Source organism: Anomalospiza imberbis, chromosome Z, assembly GCF_031753505.1.
Source record: "Anomalospiza imberbis isolate Cuckoo-Finch-1a 21T00152 chromosome Z, ASM3175350v1, whole genome shotgun sequence".
Classification (NCBI taxonomy): Eukaryota; Metazoa; Chordata; class Aves; order Passeriformes; family Viduidae; genus Anomalospiza; species Anomalospiza imberbis.
Genome location: NC_089721.1, coordinates 30186060 through 30207184, shown reverse-complemented (window position 1 = coordinate 30207184; position 21125 = coordinate 30186060). Strand labels below are relative to the sequence as shown.

Below are 21125 nucleotides of genomic sequence, written 5' to 3'. Positions count from 1 at the left end.
AAACTGTCAATGTAGTAGCAACACAAAATGCAGTTTAACTTTTCTTAAGACAGGCCACAATCTTATCCACATCCTTACATGAAGCTAGCCTACAGCCCATCTAGCTACCTGGGCAATGTTTGTGAAGTCACCAATGCCAAGCTCTAGAGTCCAGGCGTGGACAGAACACAGCTGGGCCTGTTCCAGGCAGCCAGTAGCTAAGGTGGTAACAAGACCATAGAACTTAGGTTTGAAAAGACCTTTGGCTATAAAGCAGCACTTCCCTCTTATCTGCTAATGTACACAGCCATTATACATATTACAGCTTCCTCATTCACCTACATGCTTTTTCACAGAGCCTGTCAAATTCTCTTTATAAGGAAGATGTCAAATACAGGTGGAGCTTCTTCTTAAAACCCAAGGCCAACTGTTTTGGAAGAAAGGAGGAAGATAATCCAGAACAGAAAAACAACTTTATTTAACAATGACTCTAAACACATCAGGCTAGGAGTCAGCATTTTTACAACAGTAAGTTTACCTCTTGGAATCTTGAGTTGTACTTTCTCCTCTTACCACAGGCTCTATTACCTTTTGCATCACAACATAATGTGCATGTCAGTTGTTAATATCAAGTAGCATCAACACTACCACAAGCAATACATTTTTGTAACTTTAGTGTAAAGCATTTGTTCGGTAATATCGCTCAAGAAATAGGCACTCCAGTGAAGTTTAGAAAAAGGGAACAGCCTCTATCAACAGGTAGAACTGATGGCAATATAGACCAGAAGTCTCAGTAAGGGAGATGAATGCAATGTAATGTAGAGCACCAAGAAAAAATTCAGTCTGTTGGGTTGAGGGTTGGGATGGGGTATGAGATGTGGATTAGGAGCAAATTAACAGATTTCACTATTTCTCCTTTGATATTTCATTTTTCCATTTTCTAGGGTAATGCCATTTACTCAACATCTGCTGTTCAAATTATGTTTAAAAAAGAAAGTATAGTTCTGTATATAAATGATGCGCTGTATATAGAAAGCCACAGTGGATTATATGAAACTGGCAGTGTCAGAGCAGGCAAGAGTCGGAGCTGGCAGTGTCAGAGCAGGCCTCTTAAACAAGGAGACTGGAATACAGTCTCCTTGCACACTAAAAAGACTTCAACTTCCCAATCCAGACAATGCTTGGAGAAGATGCTACACACTCAAGTGAACCATAAATGCACTGCTATGGTTATGCTGCTGCTTTACAAATTCCATCCTAATGAAGGTTCTTCATGCCCAGCTTCCAACTCAAAAGTTCTTATCTGAAAGAGAAAACATACTATTTTGCACTCTGTAGTATTCAACTATTAAGACAGAAATACTGAAGTTGTTTTATATGTATTAATAAAGCATATATGAAATGGTACTCTAAGTACTATTTGATAAGTGCTCCCATCATTTGCTACCAACACAGCTACTGTTCTAAATGAAACCTTTCTTGCACAAAGAAATAAATTTCACTACTCCTTGAGACTAGTTTATATTAAATTCCAAGTACTTCATTAAATCACAGAATCACAGCACAGTAAGCATTGGAAAGGACCTCTGGTGATCATCCAGTCCAACCCTCCCACCAAGGCAGGGTCACCTAAAGCAGGTGACACAGAAATGTGTCCAGGTGGGTTTTGAATGTCTCCAGAGAAACAGACACTCCAGGCAGAGGGAGACTCTCCAGGCAGCTGTTCTAGTGCTCTGCCACCCTCAGTGTAAAGAAGTTCTGCCTCAAGTTACGGTGGAACTTCTTGTACTTTAGTTTGTGGCCATGGCTCTTTGCCTCTTTTTTGGGCACCACTGAAAAGAGTCTGGCACCACCCTTCTTACACCCACCTCTGAGATATTTCTATGTATTGATGAGATCCCCTCTCAGTCTTCTCCAGACCAAACAGTCCCAGCTCCCAGAGTCTCTCCTCATGAGAGAGAAGCTCCAGACCCCTGATCATCCTTGTGGCTCTCCACTGGACCCTCTCCAGTAGCTCCTTGTCTCCCTTGTGCTGAGGAGCCCAGAAATGGATACAGCACTCCAGCTGTGGCCTCACTAGGGCTGAGCAGAGGGGGAGGATCACCTCCCTCAACCTGCTGGCCACACTCTTCCCAATTTCCCCCCTGGATGACATTGGCCCTCCTGGCCACAGGGGCTCTGATGGCTCATGGACAGCTTGTGATCCACCAGCAGTCCCAGGTCCTTTTCCACAGAGCTGCTCTGTAGGAGGTCAGCCCCAGCCTGTGCTGGCACTTGGGGCTGTTCCTCCCCAGATGCAGGACCTGGCACTTGCCCTTGTTGAGCCTCATCAGGTTTCTCTCTGCCCAACCCTCCAGCTGATCAAGGTCCCACTGAATGGCAGCAGAGCTTTCAGGTGGATCAGCCACTGCCCCCACTTTAGTGTCACCAGCAAACCTGCTGAGGGTGCATTTGATCCCTTCCTCCAGGTCACCGATAAACAAGTTGAATAAGATTGGTCCCAGTATTGATCCTTTGGGAATACCACTGACTGCAGGCCTCCTGCTGGACTCTGCTGCACTGATCACGACCCTCTGACCTCTGCCATTCAGCCAGTACTTGATTCACTTCACTGTTTATTCTTTTAACCTACATTTCCTGAACCTACCTATAAGGATGTTATGGGGGACAGCATCAAAACCCTTGCTGAAATTAAGGTACTGCTGATACCATCTGTATCTGCTGATACCATGCAGATGGACATCCAAGCTGATGACTGAGATGTAATCTGAGTTCTGGGCAGGAGCATGTTAACTGCCAAACCTTAGGATAACATGGGGTATGAATACAGACGACAGCAGCCAGGTGAATGGACACGGACAAGACACATCAGGAGCTGGGAATTGCCTACCTCTTGGATAACAAAGGAGATGAAGACTGGTGACACCATCTAGGTAAACGGACACAGAGAGTGGGGACAGAAGCTGAAGACTCAGGAGGAAGAGCAAGACTTGCATGCGGGGAGACTGAGGATGCAGAAGATCTGGGGATCCTTTGCTGGGGGTCCTGCTCAGAGGCACCAGCTTGAGCTGTTTCTGTGTTACTGCACTGTGAATAAATGGCTTTATCGACTGAGACATCTGAGACACCTGCCATGGGAAACCTGGGACCTGTAAGGAAACTGATCTGACTGCATGTGAGGGTGGGCTGTGTGAGGAGTCAAGCAGGGCACCCATCAGCCCGCTGGAGTCACCCACTGTCACCCACTCCATTGGGCTTCACTCCCAACAATGAAAGTCTCTGGCATTGGGAATGCCACTGCCAGAGAGTCTCATGAATGGCCAGACTGGGAAGTTTCCTTAACAGCAAACAACATCCACTGCTCTCCCCTAGCCAGCCCACCCTGCCATGTCATCTCAGAAGGCTATTGGTAAAGTATGATTTCCACCTGTCTACTCCCAACAGCCATCCTAACTACTTGGTGAATCCATCCTTATGGTCCTGATGACCATTTCTTCTACATGCTTGGTGATGATCTTCTGAATGATCTGTTCCACCACCTTTCCAGGGATGATGGTGAGGCTGACTGGCCAGTAGTTTCCTGGTTCCGGTTCCTCCTTGTTGCCCTTTTGGAAGATGGATGTAACATTGGCTTTCATCCAATCATGAGGTACCTCCTGTTCTCCATTTCTCAAGGATAATGGAGAATGGCTTAGCAACAATATCTGCCAGCTATCTCAGCATCCATGGGAGCATCTCATTGGAGCCCATGGACTTATGAGTGTTATGTCTGTCTAGCTGGCCTCTAACTGAAACCTTTATGACCAGAGGCAAGTCCTCCCTTCTCCAGCCTTCCTCTCTTATTTCTGAAGTCTAGGATTCCTGAAGGACAGCCTCAGTAGTAAAGACTAAGGCAAAGAAGGCATTCACTAATTCCACCTTCACTGTGTCTTCCATCACCAGGACACCTGTCTGCTTCAACAACGGCCCCACACTTTCCCTAATCTTCCTTTTCCTGCTGATGTACTTATCATTGATAACCCTTGCCAGACTCAATTCCAACTGGGTGGTGGCCTGCCTCATCACATCCCTGCATACCATCTGTTTTCATGGAAGTCCTCTATTACTAGTTCATTTTTATCAATGCACTTCAATAATGTAACCTCACATGTAATAAACACTGCAGTACTGGTTAAACAGTTGACATTTCTGTTGGAAATGGGATAAGGCGATAGGCAGGCTGGAATACAGGAAAGTTCTACCAACACCTTAATGAACTCACAGAAGTTTCAATGACATGACACATTTCTAAATAGCCAAATTTCTTCACAGTAAACACAAAACTTCAAACTATCTTTGTGAATTCTCAAAATCTAAGTTCTGATTATTCAAAATCTAACTGCAGATTGCAGTTAATGCACTTTGAGGCATTTTTGTTTTTTAAACCATTCCAGATTACAGCAGAAAGTCAAATGAACATCTTTTCTTGTACTTGGAAGATGTTTGATAGAACTCTAGAACTAGAGGAAGCATGTTTTCTTTATTTTTAATGTTTCATCCTCTATGAGAAACAAGCATAAAAATAATTTGTTTCCCTCCACTTCCACAGCACAGTCCAGCTACTCAGACATTTTTCATGGTAATATAGCCAGAATGGACAAAATCTTGATGCATAAAGCATACAGACACTTACCCTTCAATTTATGTAGTAAGTCTAATGGGACTTCATGTACCATCCATCTGTTGACAGGACACCAGCAAAGATGACGGGGAATGTTTGCTTTCATCAGGAGAGTTTGGCAATGGCATCTTGGTAAATTCTTCATCCATGGAAGGATCATCCTCATTTTCCTCTCCTTCTGCTGGTATCATACTTAGTTTAGCTCTATAACTTTGAGATTTGTCTCCATTATGTGCTTGATGCAGCTCATCTTCACTCTTAGATGCAGTCTTTTTTAGCACTTCATGTGAGTTGGACAGGGACTGTGTATCTAGGTCTGATTTTTTAATACCCTCATTATTTTCCAAGCCATCCATTAAATTTTCACTGTCCATTGTATAAAAAATGGAGTCTGAGCCTGCAGATATGCTGAGATCCATATTACCAGATTCTGGAAATGTCTCATCCAATATTCCCACATCAGCAGTTTCATGACAGACAGAATTTAACGCAGATACATTCCAGCACAGCATCTCATCCATTAGAAAACTGCGACAGTGGTCTAAAGGCAGAGTATTTGCTCTACTACCACTTTTCAAACAAGTATCTGGAATATTCATGCTCTTCTCTACATTTTGCGAAGTCTGGCTTAGATCTTTTACAGAACTTCCACTCAAAGCAGAACAATCTAGTTCCTCTGATTCAGTTTCTTGAATTCCAGATGTTTTTGAATCTGAAGATTCAAATGTATGACTTACACTCATCTGCTCCTGAGAACTAGATTCTGTAGAATTTATTTGAGACTTATTTTCTGATACAGGAGGACCCAAGTCAGATACAGAAGACAGAGGTTCAGAGCACACAAAGGTAGAGTCCACCTCCTCCTGCATACTGGGTGTAGCATTCATTGAAGATTCTTCTGTCACCACTTCAGTTAAGGACAGCTCTAGGTCTAATGACTCCTCAATCTGAATAGCTTCTCTCCACGAACTTTTTATTTCAGTAACTAATAGGAACAAACCAAGGTAAAATTTTAGTACTTTCAATCAGTCTGTCCCCTCAGGAACATAAGCAATTCAAGAGAGAATATGTATAGCTGCTTTATATTGTTTATATTTCCTCAACACAAAGGGGATTCTATGTAAGAAAAAAATATCTTAAATCAAATTCAAAGTATTCACATCTTATTAGGTCTATTGTGTTGTGTTAGTGAGCCATTAGAAAAACATGCAACATCACTGAAATAATTATCTGTTTCTTATTGTGTGACATGTCAATGAACTAACCACATTTTTTATCAACAAGCGTTATAAAATCAGAGTTTCAAACTCACGTGGATTTTCTGGAGTTCGAGGTATTGGTTTCCTTGTTAAAAATGGGTTGAAAGACAGTGAGCTAATGAGATCATCGAATGCCATTCCTTTTTCTTCACCACTGTGAGATGACTCAGACATCACCAACTTTGCAATCTGTAGGATATTAGAGAAAAGCAAATTCTAAGAAATCAGAATTATAACAACTTCATTTCTATCAGTTATGGTTAAAAATAAATCTCATTCTCCAAATCATCTAGAGAATTTGGAATATCCTAACTTCTGTATTTACTAAGATTCACAATGACCGCAGTATCCTACAAACACAAAATTAAGACAAGGGACTGAAATCAGATTCAATTCTCAGTTCACTCATCATTTATGAATCCACCTTTCAAATAAGAAACTGTGCTCAGATAGAATATATTTAAAACATTAGCCAAGAACTGTGTAAGCATGAAGACCAGAGATATATTCATGTATTTCAAAAATTTTAGCAGATGAAAAACAACTATCATTTCAGTTAAAAATGCAATTTACTTTCCAAAATAAGAAATTTTTGGACAGTAACCCCTGTAAAGGAATTCCTCAATCAAATATTAAATAGAATACCTAAAAGGAAAAATACTTACATTCCTGCTTAAAATTACCAAGTTCTTGTTAAATATTTAACCTATGTAACTTAAGAATTCAACAGTTCTTTTTGTTTCTGAATATGTGCACTATATTTCACAGACTTAAGTGTAATCATATCATGATTCTACTGAACATGTTATTCACTTCACCATGATTTTTAAGTATGATACCTGCACAAACTCCATGCTTTCAGTGTGTATTTTATCAGTCCACACTATAAGTCCATGACTGATAACTATCTAGCAGAAAATGGTACCTTTTGATGTATGTGGATTACAAGAGACATTTTTTGTTATAATTAGTGATTTGTTCGCCAAACTTAGTGATCATTTACTTAAAAACAAACAAAAATTACATCCTAACCTCTTCTGCCAGCTCATCTCTGGCTTTCCCAAGAAGGTAATCTTTTTTCACAGGAGACTTTGGCTGGGTGACATTTTCATCTGCATTCTCCTCCACTTCTGAAGTAGGGAATTCTTCCTTACCATATTTTAAGTTTTTTTGAGGCACAGATTTTTTATTTGCTATACAAGTATTCAAGTTCTACAGGAATACACAGGAATTAATAATAGTTTTAAAATCAAGAAAGGTTATTAGCATAAACTGCTGTGAAATTTCTGAACTGCAATGGCACCGGTATTTAGTCAACAAAAAAATTTCAGTCTTGAATTCTAATTAAATACAAAATATTTTTACAACTGTATTCAAAATAGGACCTAAGTAGTGACTAGGATAGGTGTTACATACAACACAGATGACTAATTAGCAACAATCCTGATCACAGTACAGTGAACAGTTGTGCAGTGCACAACTGCACATCCAAGTTGCTTTTACAACACATTTTAACACTTAAATTTCATTTAAAACTTAAAGAAACAAAGTCTGACCACTGTCCACATCTGAAAGACTGTTTCAGCAAACAGGGCATCAGTCACACACTGTATGTTATACAGGAAGTCAGGTAAAAGGGCACCTACTTCCTACTGTTCTTTCCTAAAGCTTAGCAAAGTCACTGAGAGTTAGCTCTTACACTTTTGCCAGACTAACTCAAATGTGTAAAAATATTGCTCAAAAAACCACAAAAAACCACCCCAAAAACCTCACAAAACAACATCCCCAAAAAACCACCCCCAAAACCCTTTTCCACAAAGTCTAAGTTTCAACCAATGTAAGAAGAACATGTAAGTTTAACTTATTTCAAAGATATATACATTTTCAATTAACAGGTCTCCGTTTTCAGATGCTTCTGACGACGACAGCACCAATGAGCTCCTCAAGAAGGGAGAGAGACAAAAAAAACCCCAACAATTTTAGAGACAAATTAAACAATTGGAATGCAAATCTTGGAAGGCGGTTATATACTGTATGCTCCGTATCTGTCCGTTACGATTTCCCTCAATTCGTCCCGGTCATCAGAAAGCAGTTTTACTATAGGGAGAACAGTGTGACAATTAGAGCAGCTTTAGCCCTAGTTGTGTATCAGCCTCCCAAAAACAGTAAATTAATAAACTCTGCTATTGATTAGCACACAGAAAAAGAAGGGATTTTTCAATACACTTGTAAAAAAGTCTTCTGCATTCTACTATGAAAGATTAACTGGAAAATCTTCTGCAGACTTGACAACATTCTTTTTCCTATGCAGTCTTTATCTGAACCATTTCTGGCATCCACAAGTCTGTTCCTATGTAAACTTGGTATTTAACAATCACCTGGCTACCAAAAACTTCAGCTTTATCACTTCTAGTAAGTTTTGTGCTAATTACATAGCTCTCAAAACTGCACTTGCTCTCAACTTGAGCTCTCAAGTCCTCACTTGCTAGGAAAAGCACACCTTAAAATGTTTTGGTGTTACCTATCTGCAGCCTCAGAAGCAGACAAGCCTCCATGCTGCAGGAAGTTACTGAAAGAAACCCAGGATTTAATTGTTAACTACTTTGAGAGCCTCTGAGACTTATATGCAACTGCATCTACTGATGTCTAAGAATGGATAGCATTGACAGACATCAATTTGTCTCTTAGTAGGTAACATCCAAACATTTGTAGGAGTCATATTATGAAAGACAGAATTATTCAAAAGGTCATGAAATATTCCTGGACTAAGCAAATGACAAAAGGAAAAAAACTGTCTAGGACACCATTGTTCTGTGTTTAACCCTTTGCTGGTACTGTAGGAAGAGTAGCTACAGAACAATGTGACTGTAACTCTCAAGTAAAGTAATGAAAAAAGCCTTGTAGAGAAGGTTTAGCCTGAGAAACAGAAGCTTCTGCTCTTTCCATCTGTCTCTTGAATCTTCGAATATAGTTAGAAAGCAAGAAAAAAACCTTGCAATTTGACTGCTACTCCTCCTATGTAGCAGCAACCAGTTGATCAATCTGTCATCAGCTGGAAAAAGCAGCAGTTACTTTAGGACTATTTTGCTAAAGCAAGTAGTTGTGATATAAGGAGTGGGCTACTGAAATATTCCACTAAGACTCAAGTGATGCAAAATATTCAGGTCCAGTAAGTAAACTTCTAATTTTTCTACTGCTTTTTTATCAAATTCTCCTTAGGCATACCATATTGAGGGTACTAATGTTGTATCGATCATTGTTTCCAAAGACCCATCACTTGTCTCATGGCATTCTTCATGATGATAGTCGTAATTATCTAGAAAAGCAACCCGAAAGTTTAGTATTGCTTCCATTTTCTTCACTTAGGCTTCCCATGTGACACAGCTCACTCACACTACTTCTGTAGATTACACACTGGATGGATATTACACTTCAAGAAAAATAAATTGATACATAAGCAGGATAGTACTATCAATCCTTTTGCTCAGGCAGTAGCTGTAGTAACAGATGCCCTAGCAGCTAGCACCTCTTCTGTTGCTCCTGAACACATGTTCAAAAAGCATGATTCTATCTGCTGCCCTGCACATAGCAATCAGACTTTCTACCTTCCTCCAAACTACAGTACCAGACACATCATCATTATCCCCTCCTCTCCACATACACCTCAACTGTATGGTACATAAATTCCACAAAGCACAATTCCACCCACCTTTACCCCAACTGCATTAATCAATAAGTATATCTGTGGATATACTCATCCCTCTTGCTGCCTCAGTCCAAGCAAGGCAAAGCTTGCATAAGTAAATGTTACAGAAGTAAATGTTTTTAACATTATTGGAGGTGCACATACCTCAGTCATGGACTGTCTAGCACAATGTACTACCTATGGCACATCTTGAATACACAGCCAAAGTTCAACCTCAGTAGTTCTCTACTAATTCTAAATTTCAGCTTCTGCAGGGACAAATGGCATTTCCATGAGTCACATTCAACTCAACACATCAAAAATCCAAGTTCACTTCCAGCAGTTAGGTGAGGTTGGTATTTTGCTTTTGGATTTGACCCTATTAATAGGCAGAAGTTAAGTCTTCTTAGTGGCTGTATTATCAGATAATGCATCTCAACCACAGAGAGAATGTGACAGACATCAATTTGTCTCAAGCTTTCAGATCCTACTAGCTCATAACATCATAGTACAGTGCTCCAATCTTTTAAATTTTTAAGGCAAACTATGTTCCAAACCCAATTCTGTAGCCTTTCCTCTGCAGCTTCTAGCCTTATAGCCACATACAGTCAGACTGCTGGAGCAATACTTTCACCTTTGTAACCAAAAGGATCTTCACGCTATTTTTTTGCATCTTGAAATTCCAATACACCTCTGCTATGCCATTTTTCCTAAAAGGAACTGCAAATTATATGATCCAAGCAGTCTTCCTCCTTGCTTTGTAGCTTTCAACTTGTAACTCTGTACTAGTGACAGTTAAGACTTGGTCAATAAGTAAAATGAGGTTACGCAGTAAAATATCATCAAATCATCAGCCAATTAGCATGTGCAACAACCATGTCTGATCAAAGTGAGCTGTGATCAACACTATTAACCTAATAATGCAACTAACATAAAAGTGAAGACCTAACCAAATGGCACAGTTACTAAGGAAAAAAGTATTTCAGAGTGCATCAGGGAAAGATAGTTACATGGGAGGACATCTTCAATTTCTTTTTCTAGATAGTCAATGGGAAAAGTTTTACCTTCTTTCTCTCTTTATTACTGCTGCAACCCAAAGTAACCTTTACTGTTAGAAAGATACTCTCTAGAATCTATGAATAAACCTTTGTACATGGACATCTGTTTCAACATCCTTTGTGCAACAACAACAAAATGTCAAACAGCTCAGCACTGGGTTTTTGCCAAGCTTCAGAGAATCTCCAAGATACTATGAAGTTGAAAAATGCAAGGCAATTTTGGCAAAGAGTCATTCAGAACCAATTTCCACAGACTATCAAGGACCATCTGCAAATGCAAGAAGGGAGCCTTTTTGACTCCACAGAACTTGTAAAAATTGTGGTGATAGGGAAGAAGGAAAAGAAGTTTCTCCTGTTCGCTCACCTGAAAATGACTGATAAAAGATACTATCTTCATCTTCATCTGAAGAACTAAAAGATTGAAATGGTGAAGCTGGTTGCTTTCAAAAGGAAAAGAAAAAGTTACATAACCAGGCATAAAAAGTCAGTTTATCAAGAGCAATCACCAGACAGTTATTTAAAACAACTTTCCTGCAAACCAGCTGTCAGACCCAACATGAAGTTTCTTCTCTCTCTGCTGGGTAGCTACATAAGGGTATAACTTGTCAGTGTGAGTGTCAAAATGGTATTTATTGTTCCTTCATCAAATACATCGTTTTAAAAGGGGAAAACAGAAATCAGCAAATATTCGGACTGAACACACAAAATACTCAGCTTCCACAGAGGGACAGACAGAAACAAAACAAAAACCAATCTGTTCACTCTTAAGCCAATCTACAATCTCGGCATCTCCAGTGAATACACCAGTAAAATAAAGTCAAATGTATTCTCTTTAAGAAATATTTATTCTTTTTACTTCTTAAAGCAGAATCAGGTATACTGCATTACATGAGTCCCTCTAACTTTACATATAAACCTGAAGTGTTGTAAGAGAACACACTGGTTTAGACCTACATCTAGTTTAGACCTACATCCTCTCTCACCTTCACCCTTTTCTCTTTCCCAGAATCAGATAAAATGAGTACTACTTACTAGATCATCTTGCAAGATTAAATTAAAAGGACAATGGCCAAGAATAGTTTTCCACTTCGATTCCCAGATTTCCTGTTTTCTGGGAATAGACTGATGCTTTAGCTCACAATGCTCTTGCTTTCTTCTTAGACTGAAACATAAAAACAAGGAAAATTAAGACATCTGTTGGTAGAGATAGCAATTCTCTACAATGCCCAATACTTACCATTTTTACATAAAAATGGTAAGTATTACATGTTCTCCCTTATCCTGACAAACCTCTGATATTTATCAATTTATTGATGCATTTATGCATACACTAAGAACTGAAATTCACAGCCAAAAAAGCTGCTAAGTAGTCTTGTTTCTTACCGCAGAACTGGAAAAACTACACTAAAATATATACACAATAAACACTTTAAATTTCCCTAAGCCAGTTACAGATAAACCTTTTAAAAGTCTCAGAACTTACTAATGCAACAAGACAAAAAAAAGCAAAAATCAGATCAGCAAGTAAATGAGATCCCCTGGAAGAAACACTACAATATTAATGAAACAAAGGCAAAAAGCCGAAACTAACTAGAGAAGAATCTCAATAAGAAGTTATATAAATAATTAAAACAAATACTAATTTTTCCAGAGGCATAAGAAAAAGACTGAACCAACATTTTTTTGTTGTAACATTTTTCTTGAAAAGACTCCAGGAAACATGATCCTACCATTTAAGAACAAGCAATTAGAGAAAATCTCCTAACAATTACCTATTTGTGTTCAACTCCCGTAGTGCCTTCTTGTAGGACGTAACCATGTCCTCAACTTTGTGAAGTTCTTTTAATTCACAAGGACAACATTCATTTCTCAATATCACCAGGGCTTCATTTAGCAACTGAATAAATGTTAGGAAATTCAGTTTTCCATCTTCATATAAATCTCCTGTACCAAACTTGAAGTAGAGCAAGCAATTAAAAAAATAATTAGTGAACAGTACCAATATCAGAAAGTTATGTCTTCTGTAGTCAGAGCCAGGACACTGTATACATTATACTTAGATTCTGGTCCTGATAGTTTCATTTTTCAAAAAATACATTCTAGGTTAAAGCAATACAAGCCAAGAAAATTCCAACAATGAGGTATTCTGTTTGACCACTTCCCCAAAAGATATGGCCCAAACAACACCGATGCCATAACTGAACAACACCATATACTACAGATGGAAATAAAAGCCAATTAGTTGAAGCACCGGTTAAAACAGTCAACACAATTTTAATGTCTAAACAACAAAAAAGTATTATAATCAGACAGACTTATCAATTATTTATTAAACTGAAAATGTTAATGGGTTAGAAATAACAAACACAAACAAGCACTGTAATGATAAGAAATCTCTGCATATGAATTATACATTTTTCATGCATCCTTCTGCAATTATCTCTAATAATCCATTAAGTACTCATTTAATTTTTTAAGGCATTTAATTGCGTCCCTGGGGACTAAATGAAAGCAGTTTAGCAATTTAGCAAGAAGGACAAAAACCACTTACATATATGGATATGTTACTTTCAATTCTGTAAGTTAACAACCCTGGAACACTCAAAACAACATCAGCTCCATCTAGAATACATGGGTTAGCAGAGTGTTCAAGTACAGAATCCACAACTTCCTTTTCCTTTTTCAGAGATGCAAGCATTTCCACTATAAGTGTCCACATACTGCGGACCTTAATAGGAAAGGAGAAAAACACTGTGTTAAAATGTTTGTTATAATACCTAGAATGACAGAGTATCAAAACAGCATGAAGGCAGATGAAAGTGCATAATCACAGGTAGACAAGTGCAAATAACAGTAGGTGTTGCAGAACTGTTCAAATTCAACACACTGCCACAGCAGGAACAAAATGCTCACCTTTTGGATTCTCTCAGTTGTGTCATTTTTGTTTTGGTCATTTTGTTTCTTCCTATATGCACATGCAAAACAAAAGTTCAAGTGGACTACAGTGAAATTACAGTTTCATAATTCATAAAACTGAGCGTCTAATCTATTTCATACATCCTAACTTAGTTACCAGGAAAAGCACTTACCTGCTAAACTCCTTCTGCACAGCTGCATATTCAGACTTCGTCCGCTTCATTTCTCCAATTAAAATCCTAGGAAAAAAATCAACAGGTAGTACAGGGTTATCAGAATTGCTTACAGACACTAACCAACTGTGTCCATTCTTGCCAAATCTACATACTGAGGCAGTTGTTTCTTATACCCAACAGCAATAAGTAAGTTACTATAAGCATCTATTATCAATGTGAACTACAAATATATTCAGCAATTCTACAGTACCCAAATCCCTCACTTTCAAAAGACCAGAGAACAGAATACTGGAGTACAAGCAGCTGGACCACACAAGATTTTTTGTCAAAGTGCTGTTATTGACATTTTAGCATTTTTAAACATGTAAAAATGTAGTCGTCTGATTTTCAGAAAAATTGGGTGCCTAAATCATTCTGCATTCAAAAGGATCTTCAGAGTTCTGATACACTGCCAAGAATAAAAAAAAAAAACTATAAAGAATTACATTTTTGAAAGGGTATCACTCAAATGGTAAACACTGGTAATATTTTCCAAACAAGGTCACAAGAGACACAGAATTACAGAAATCAGAGACGTTTAGGAGATTTTGACCTCTGGAAATTCTATTTTTGAGCCTTCCATTGAAAGCAGAGCCTTTAATTATGCTACTCGTGATCTTGTCAAAACAAGTCTTGAGTATTTCCAGTATTTCACTTCTGAGGGGAACCTTTTCCAGTTTAATTGTTCTCACATGAGATTTTTAAAAAACTTCAGGTGGAGTTTTCCCTGAAGCACCTGCTGCCTTGTCCTGTTAGGACACATCTTTGTGAAGAGTACCTCCATGTTCTCTACACCTACTTTTCAGACACTGAAATTCTGATTAAACCCCTAGCATTGCCTTTTTCAAGCTAAACAAACCAAATTTCTACAGCTTTTACTCATACATTTCACTCTCTGAAACCCTCTAATCCACTGCAGTCCTCAGCTAGTATCTCTCCCATCTTTCATTCTCTACCTTCAAGTGGGCTGATCAAAACTGAACATTCTAATGCCACATGTGGTATTAGAATTGCCAACTCCAGCCTGCAACTAAGTACCACACAGCTGCCCACTCACCTCCCACCTCCCCAGCCCCAGCAGAATGGGAAGAATCTGAAAATTGGTAAAATTTATGGGCTGAGATAAGAACAGTTTAATAACTGAAATAAAAGTACTATAATACAGATGTAACGAAGAGAGAGAAGAGTAAAACTGAAGAAAAATGAGTGATGCATAATACAATTACCCACCATCTGCTGACCAGTGCTCATTCCCATACAACATGGCACACTGCCCATCCTGATTACCAGGACACTCTGCTGACTCATGCTCAGCTTGTGGCCACACAATACTCTCACTTCTGATTCTTCTTAGCAGAGCTACTCCACAGCTAATCACCCACAAACCTGTGCTGCTGCAGGTGCAGGACCTCACACTTGTCTTTGTTAAACCCCACACAATTTTTACTGTGCAAGACTCCAGACCGAGCAAGGTCTCTCTGTGAAATGCTTCCCCACTGCAGTATCTTCCTCCCTCACAGTCTGGCACCATCTGCAAGTTTGGTGGGTTTGTTTTCAAGTCTGTCATCCATATTCCTTAAGACACAGCACCAGCCTCATAGGATCTCCACTCATAGACCAGTTACTTGAGTAACTTTGAGGCACTATCACCCTTTGGGCCACCCATTTAACTAGCTTTCTGTCTTTCCAAATATGTCAGATCTGTTCTGAAACGACGTCAGGTAAGTATCCCTGTGCTCTTGGATGAAAGCATTAAAACCTTTGCTTTACTCTCTTCTGCTATCAGTGTTTTGTTGCTTCTTTCACCATTGCTTCTTGGCACAAAGACTAGGCTACTGATCTTACCCATGCAGTCTAAGGCAAGGTACGTACTGGGTATCCCAACCTGTGTGACTTGCAACTTACATTTTGTTCAGAAGCAGATCTAGGTCTTTCATGCACTTCAACCTCCTAATGACATACTACGAGATTCTTTATTCAAGCTCTTAGGAGGCTCTTGGAGCTTTAGCTGAACTTAGGCCATCCTAGATACATCACTGCACACCTGTGAAATATTTCTGTATTTTTGCCTTAAGAGTCAGTTCCCTTTTCTATATTCTATATGTTGCTACACTGTCTTAATCAGGCTGGTTCCTTGTTGCACTTGTTTGTTTTTTGACTTAAGAAGATGGATCACACATGAACTTCAGCAAGGATCTCTGAAAGTATCCCAACACTCATGAGCTTTCCTGCTTTCCACAAGATACCTCCTACAGTTGCCTAGGCCAGTGGATATACAGTCAAATTAAAAGGCCAGTGTCATCACTTTTCCTCTCGTCTTCTTCACATTCCTTTGCATTTAAAGTTCTACAGTCTTGGCTGCAGTGACCATAAAAGCCCTGTAACATCTCCAAAGAAGTTGTTTCTCTCATTTACACACAGCAAGTTCAAAAGACTACCACTCCTACTCAGCACACTTAGTGACTGCATCACAAAGTCATCCTCTAGGTACTCCCGTTTCTTACATGATTAATCCACCACTGAACTACTTTCCCAGTGAATACCAGGGTAAGCTGAAGTCCTTTATAAGAATCAAGGTCAGCAGAAACCCACCACAAGGTCTCCGTAGATGCTAAACCCTCATCCAAAGGCATGAAACATGACCGGTCCTCTTGTATGGAGCTATACTACATGCACATATGCTACTTAGACTGCTCTTTTACCTACAGTGCAACCCCTCGCCCTTTTCTGCCATTTACTAAACAACTCACAACTGTCCATGACAGTGCTCCAGTCATGTAAACTATCCCACACAAATTCTGTAAATTCTGCTGATACATAACTCTATGCTTGCAGATAAAGTTCCAGCTCATGACATTTCTCGAGATGGGAGTGCTTGTCATAAACAAGAGCTAAGGATAGCATACTTTTGGTGAAATAATTAAGGTTTAAGTAAATAAAATGTGTCTCACAGTCAATAAACAAAACCAAATGTTCCATCTTCAGAATGTTGTATTTTAGGATATGACCCTTCAGAAGATATCATACTGCTATACATGTAGAATGCCCTGACCATTTTAATGCCTAAGTAACATATAGCATCTCCTAAACGATTCATTGCTTTAGACTATTATGCTTCATGAAAGATCTACAAGCAGTAGAACTGCTGATGGAAGAAAGTAAAGGAGGAAAATATGGGAGGAGTTCAACAGAATGAGTTCTATGATGTAAAGCATATATAGACTTTTCAAATCCTTCTAAAAACACACAAGTCAGCTTTTATGAAAAGACTCACTTCCTTTTAATGCATTACTTACTGTGCTTTTCCCCTATATTCTTGAAAAACAAAGTCTTCCCTTTGAAGAATTTGCAGCAGTTTATTGTATGCAAATCTGTGTCTTGCTTTTGCTATGTACATATCCCGAGGTCTCCACGTTACTGCTTGAGCAGAAGGTATACCAGTGCCTAAAGAGAAGCCAGGGTTTGGATTATATTATTTCCTTTTAGCAAATGGACAACCTCCTAATATACCTAGATCAAAAGGCAAGAATCACAAATCAAGATGCTCATTTTTACCTGGACTGAAACATAGCATGCAGTGTACTGCCTCTTTTGCTTTTTTTCTGTTGTATACATCTTCATTCCCTTACTCTCACTCCCTTTCTATATTCTTTAGGTTACAATAATACAAGATGCCTGAAACAGACAGATCTGATCCTTCAGAATTCCTCAAGTTCCAAGAAAGAAAATAGTGTAGCCGTCAGTATTTTTGGACCAAAATTACTTGTGTGGGTAATGGTGCAGAGCATTGCACAAGTGAACCTTGGAACAAGACCCATAAAGCAATAGAGAGCAAAACCATCCGCACTCTTCTATTAGCAGTAGCTCTATGCAAATACACAGAACCCTGTGAAGGACTCTGACCTGAGCACCTATCTAAGAACTCCTTAAAGCTCCTGTCATTTATTAAAGACTTTACACATTTACAAACATAACATTTGAAGCATTTTTAGTGTCCCATACAGCTTACCTACAGAGAGCTTTTTCATGTTCTCAATCACTACGTATCTTGCAAAACAGTAGAGCATGTGAACAACTTTAGCACCACCAGGACAAATCAGTGTGGAAGGTGTAATTTGTGGAAAACCTACTTTCTTCTGCTGCTAGAAAAGCACAATTATTTTAAACAGAAAACTAATCTGAGAAGTAAAGCATAAGCAACAGCAATCAAAGACTTGTCTGCATACCAAAATGCTGCAGATTACTCACTAGCAAGCCTGATGACAAAGCTAAATGACTTTGCCCATCACTGTTAACACCTACTGTAGTCAGGAGAAGAGTATAAAGCTTTTTCCAACGTTCCCAACACTCACTCAGTTCTGTACACAAGATGGTTTCAATGCAAAGACTGAAATCACTGTTGGATAAGTGTTAAAAATTGGTGCCCTCCTCATTCCTAACTGTTAACCCCTATCTTTGAAAACACATTCCAGTTTTCTTTCCTATTTTCTACTGAAATCATGAATCGGTGTACTTTAATCATATTTAAAGATATTGCATCCTTGGTTCTCAAGCTACCCACTATTACTAAAATACTGAAGTGTAGAGGAACATAAAAGACAAGATTTTTATAACAATGATTAAAACAAAGGCAGCATAAGAAATCAACATAATAACCAATGATACTTGAAGCAATCAGTTCTGCTTTGTCTTTAAAAAGCTTGCCTTACATTTTAGCCCCTTTCCCATATACACAAAAACACTATTAATTAAGTTTTTCATGCATGTGAATCAGCTTTCACAATAAGAAACACCTTCCCAGGCAACTTAAACAAACACCCCTCAAGCTGAAGGAAGTTATTCTCGCCCAGGGCTAAGGGACTTTCTAGACTTCCACTTATTCAAATACTGTTACCCAAAAGCAAGCCATAGCAGTTTTAGGACCCAACTAGGGTCCTAAAAGAGTCCGTTAGAACTCTGTCTTCTAAATTCCCCAATGCCAACATCTTTTCTTCAAGGAAGTCCAAGATAAACTGTATGAAAGGATATACAAAGCAAAAATGAATTATTTGATAAAAAATTCCTTATTTAAAACTCTGATATAAAACAGTTCTCTCAAAAAAAGAATAAAGTCACAGAAACCAGTAGAGCATCACCTTCCATTTTTCGTAATACTCACTGAAATTTCTCTTAGCCACAGACAGCAGTGCTTCCTAAATTTAGGACTTGGTAATTCTGTCGATTCAGATTGCCTTTTCATTTAAAAAGGAAGGAGAAGAAGGGAAAAAAAAGGTCATGTCAAAATACATTCAAATATTACTCCTAATTAACCACTGTAAAAACAAGAGTAATTCGGATTAAACCCCTCCGGATTTATCCGGCGTAAAACGGATTTCTTATTGATGCCAAGCCAGAAAATGAGGAGCATACACCCTAGACCAAGAATAGATAAAGGTTTGTCAAATTACAATGTTTTCTTTCCGTAAGTTAATTACAGATTATTTCAGAGAGAGGTTTGTCTGCAGCTCTTTCTAACTTGGGACAGGGAAAGAAGCAAAAAAAAAAACAAAAGCGGACAGAACCCTGACCATTTTCATATCACTGGTCTTCCTCCTGCCATTTCTTCAAATGCTTAAGCTGAAGCTCTGTCATACAAAAAAAATATCATTAAAGAACACAGGGTTTTTGCCATGTTGAAGGTCCTGGAAACAATCCATAAATGGCAAATGTTATTTTCTGTCTGGTCAGAAAGAATGGGACAAGTAGATTATTTATCAGCTGTTAAAGTTTATATCAAAAGTTGCCAAGTAACAGAAACAACTAATAAAGGCAAGGTTTCGGACTGATCAAAATTGACTGAGTTGTAATCAACACAAAACAAATTCTCTGCCTGTATGCTCTTCTTCCAAAGTATTCCCCAAGAAACCACTTCCTTCCTCTCCAGCAACTATATAAAATGTATTCTTAATTAAGGGCACTGCAGTAATCTCAGAAGCCAAACACTTACTTGAAAGTTTGTCTTGCACGGCATTTATCCAGCTTAGTAAACAAGAAGAGGGCAATGACAGAAAACGCTTTGCTGTTCGGTTTAGCAAACATATTCCTAATACACAAATAAACAGCCACATTAGAAGTAGTTATGGTGACTAATTAACAGAGCATTTTTACTGGCTGCTAAAGACTACAAAACAGTGTTAAGTTACAGAATAATTAATTGAACGCTATATTTTGTATGCAAAAGTATACATTTTTCATCCTATTTAGCACAGGTGAAATCCAGCGCTGCCACAAAAACAGTGTGGCCAACAGGTGGAAGGTGGTGTGATTCTGCCCCTCCATTCTGCTCTTGTGAGACCTCCCCCCACCTGGAGTACTGCAGTCAGCACTGGTGCCCCCAAATTAACAAGGACATGGAACTGTTGGATCAAGTCCAGATAAAGGGCACGAAGTTGAAAAGCAGACTGGAGCACCTCCCCTACAAAGACTGAGAGAGCTGGGACTGTTCAGGAGAAGAGATTACATGGAGACCTTATAGCAACCTTACAGTATCTGAAGGGGGCCTACGGGGAAGCTGGAGAGGGACTCTTCGTCAGGAATTGTAGTGAAAGAACAAGGAGTAATGGGTACAACTTGAAAGAGGGAAAATTTAGATTAGCTATTTGGGAAAAAACCTTTACTGTGACAGTAGTGAGACACTGGAACACGTTGCCCAGAGAGGCTGCGGATGCCCCGACCCTGGCAGTGTTTAAGGCCAGGCTGGGTAAGGCCTTGAGCAGCCTGGTCTAGCGCGAGATACCCTGGCCCACGGCGGAGGGGAGGGGGTTGGATCCGTGTGATGTTTTTAAGGCCCATTCGAGCCCCCTAACGGTCACGATGCTATGAAACAATTCCGGCAAGAGTGTTACCTTTCAAAGTAAGTTTTCAAAACACGCGCTAGGAAGCCCCTCACCTCGCCTTCCCCACAAGACTGTGAGGGGGAGCAGGAGTTCTCTCCATTCCTGGGTTTTATTTCTTCAGAAAGTCTGAGATAGTGTGGACTGCGGCAGCACTACGGGCACTTCCCGGGCGCTCTATATCGCAGGGGGCACCGGCCCCCTCGGTGGCCATGGCGAGACGCTCCCGCCTCGCGCTCCCGAGTGATACTCGGGGCCCGCTCGGACCCCCCGCCCCCGCCCTCCCCCGACTCTCCCTAGCACTAACCTCCCTAGTCTTACGCCACGGTGGTGTTTCGGGTCGAAGCCCAAGGCTAGCAAACAGAGCCAGAGGTGATCGCTCTCCCACTTAGTGCCCACGGCAGCTCCCGGCGTGGAGCAGCCAAAAGACACCTGCCGAGCCGCCATCTTCCCGAGCCCGCCAAAATCTCCCGCGCGCAAG

The 21125-nt window shown here is 39.6% G+C and overlaps 1 protein-coding gene and 1 non-coding gene across 2 annotated transcripts; both read right to left on the bottom strand.

The window, feature by feature from the left end:
• Positions 1–628: 628 nt before the first annotated feature.
• On the bottom strand, positions 629–21125 carry HAUS6 (HAUS augmin like complex subunit 6). The gene is made up of 17 exons (XM_068175690.1): positions 20952–21125; positions 19759–19854; positions 18931–19003; positions 17782–17914; positions 17069–17216; positions 13731–13796; positions 13555–13606; positions 13186–13369; positions 12414–12585; positions 11674–11803; positions 11006–11081; positions 9124–9214; positions 7779–7839; positions 6931–7110; positions 5952–6087; positions 4652–5624; positions 629–1282 (listed from the first exon to the last, which is right to left on the bottom strand). Exons 1-16 carry the CDS (start codon positions 21089–21091, stop codon positions 4684–4686), a joined length of 2679 nt encoding a protein of 892 aa, XP_068031791.1. The 5' UTR covers positions 21092–21125; the 3' UTR covers positions 629–1282; positions 4652–4683.
• LOC137465547 (small Cajal body-specific RNA 8) lies at positions 7927–8057 on the bottom strand. The gene has a single exon (XR_010994689.1). It is a non-coding gene; the product is annotated as a small Cajal body-specific RNA 8 (non-coding RNA).

Coding starts and splice junctions, on each gene's coding strand:
- HAUS6 (XM_068175690.1), bottom strand. CDS start 21,091: ATGGCGGCTCGGCAGGTGTCTTTTGGCTGCTCCACGCCGGGAGCTGCC. Junction 17,217..17,781: donor CATGAAAAAGCTCTCTGTAG/GTAAGCTGTATG, acceptor GCTTCTCTTTAG/GCACTGGTATACCTTCTGCT. Junction 13,607..13,730: donor GTGCAGAAGGAGTTTAGCAG/GTAAGTGCTTTT, acceptor ATGTGCATATAG/GAAGAAACAAAATGACCAAA.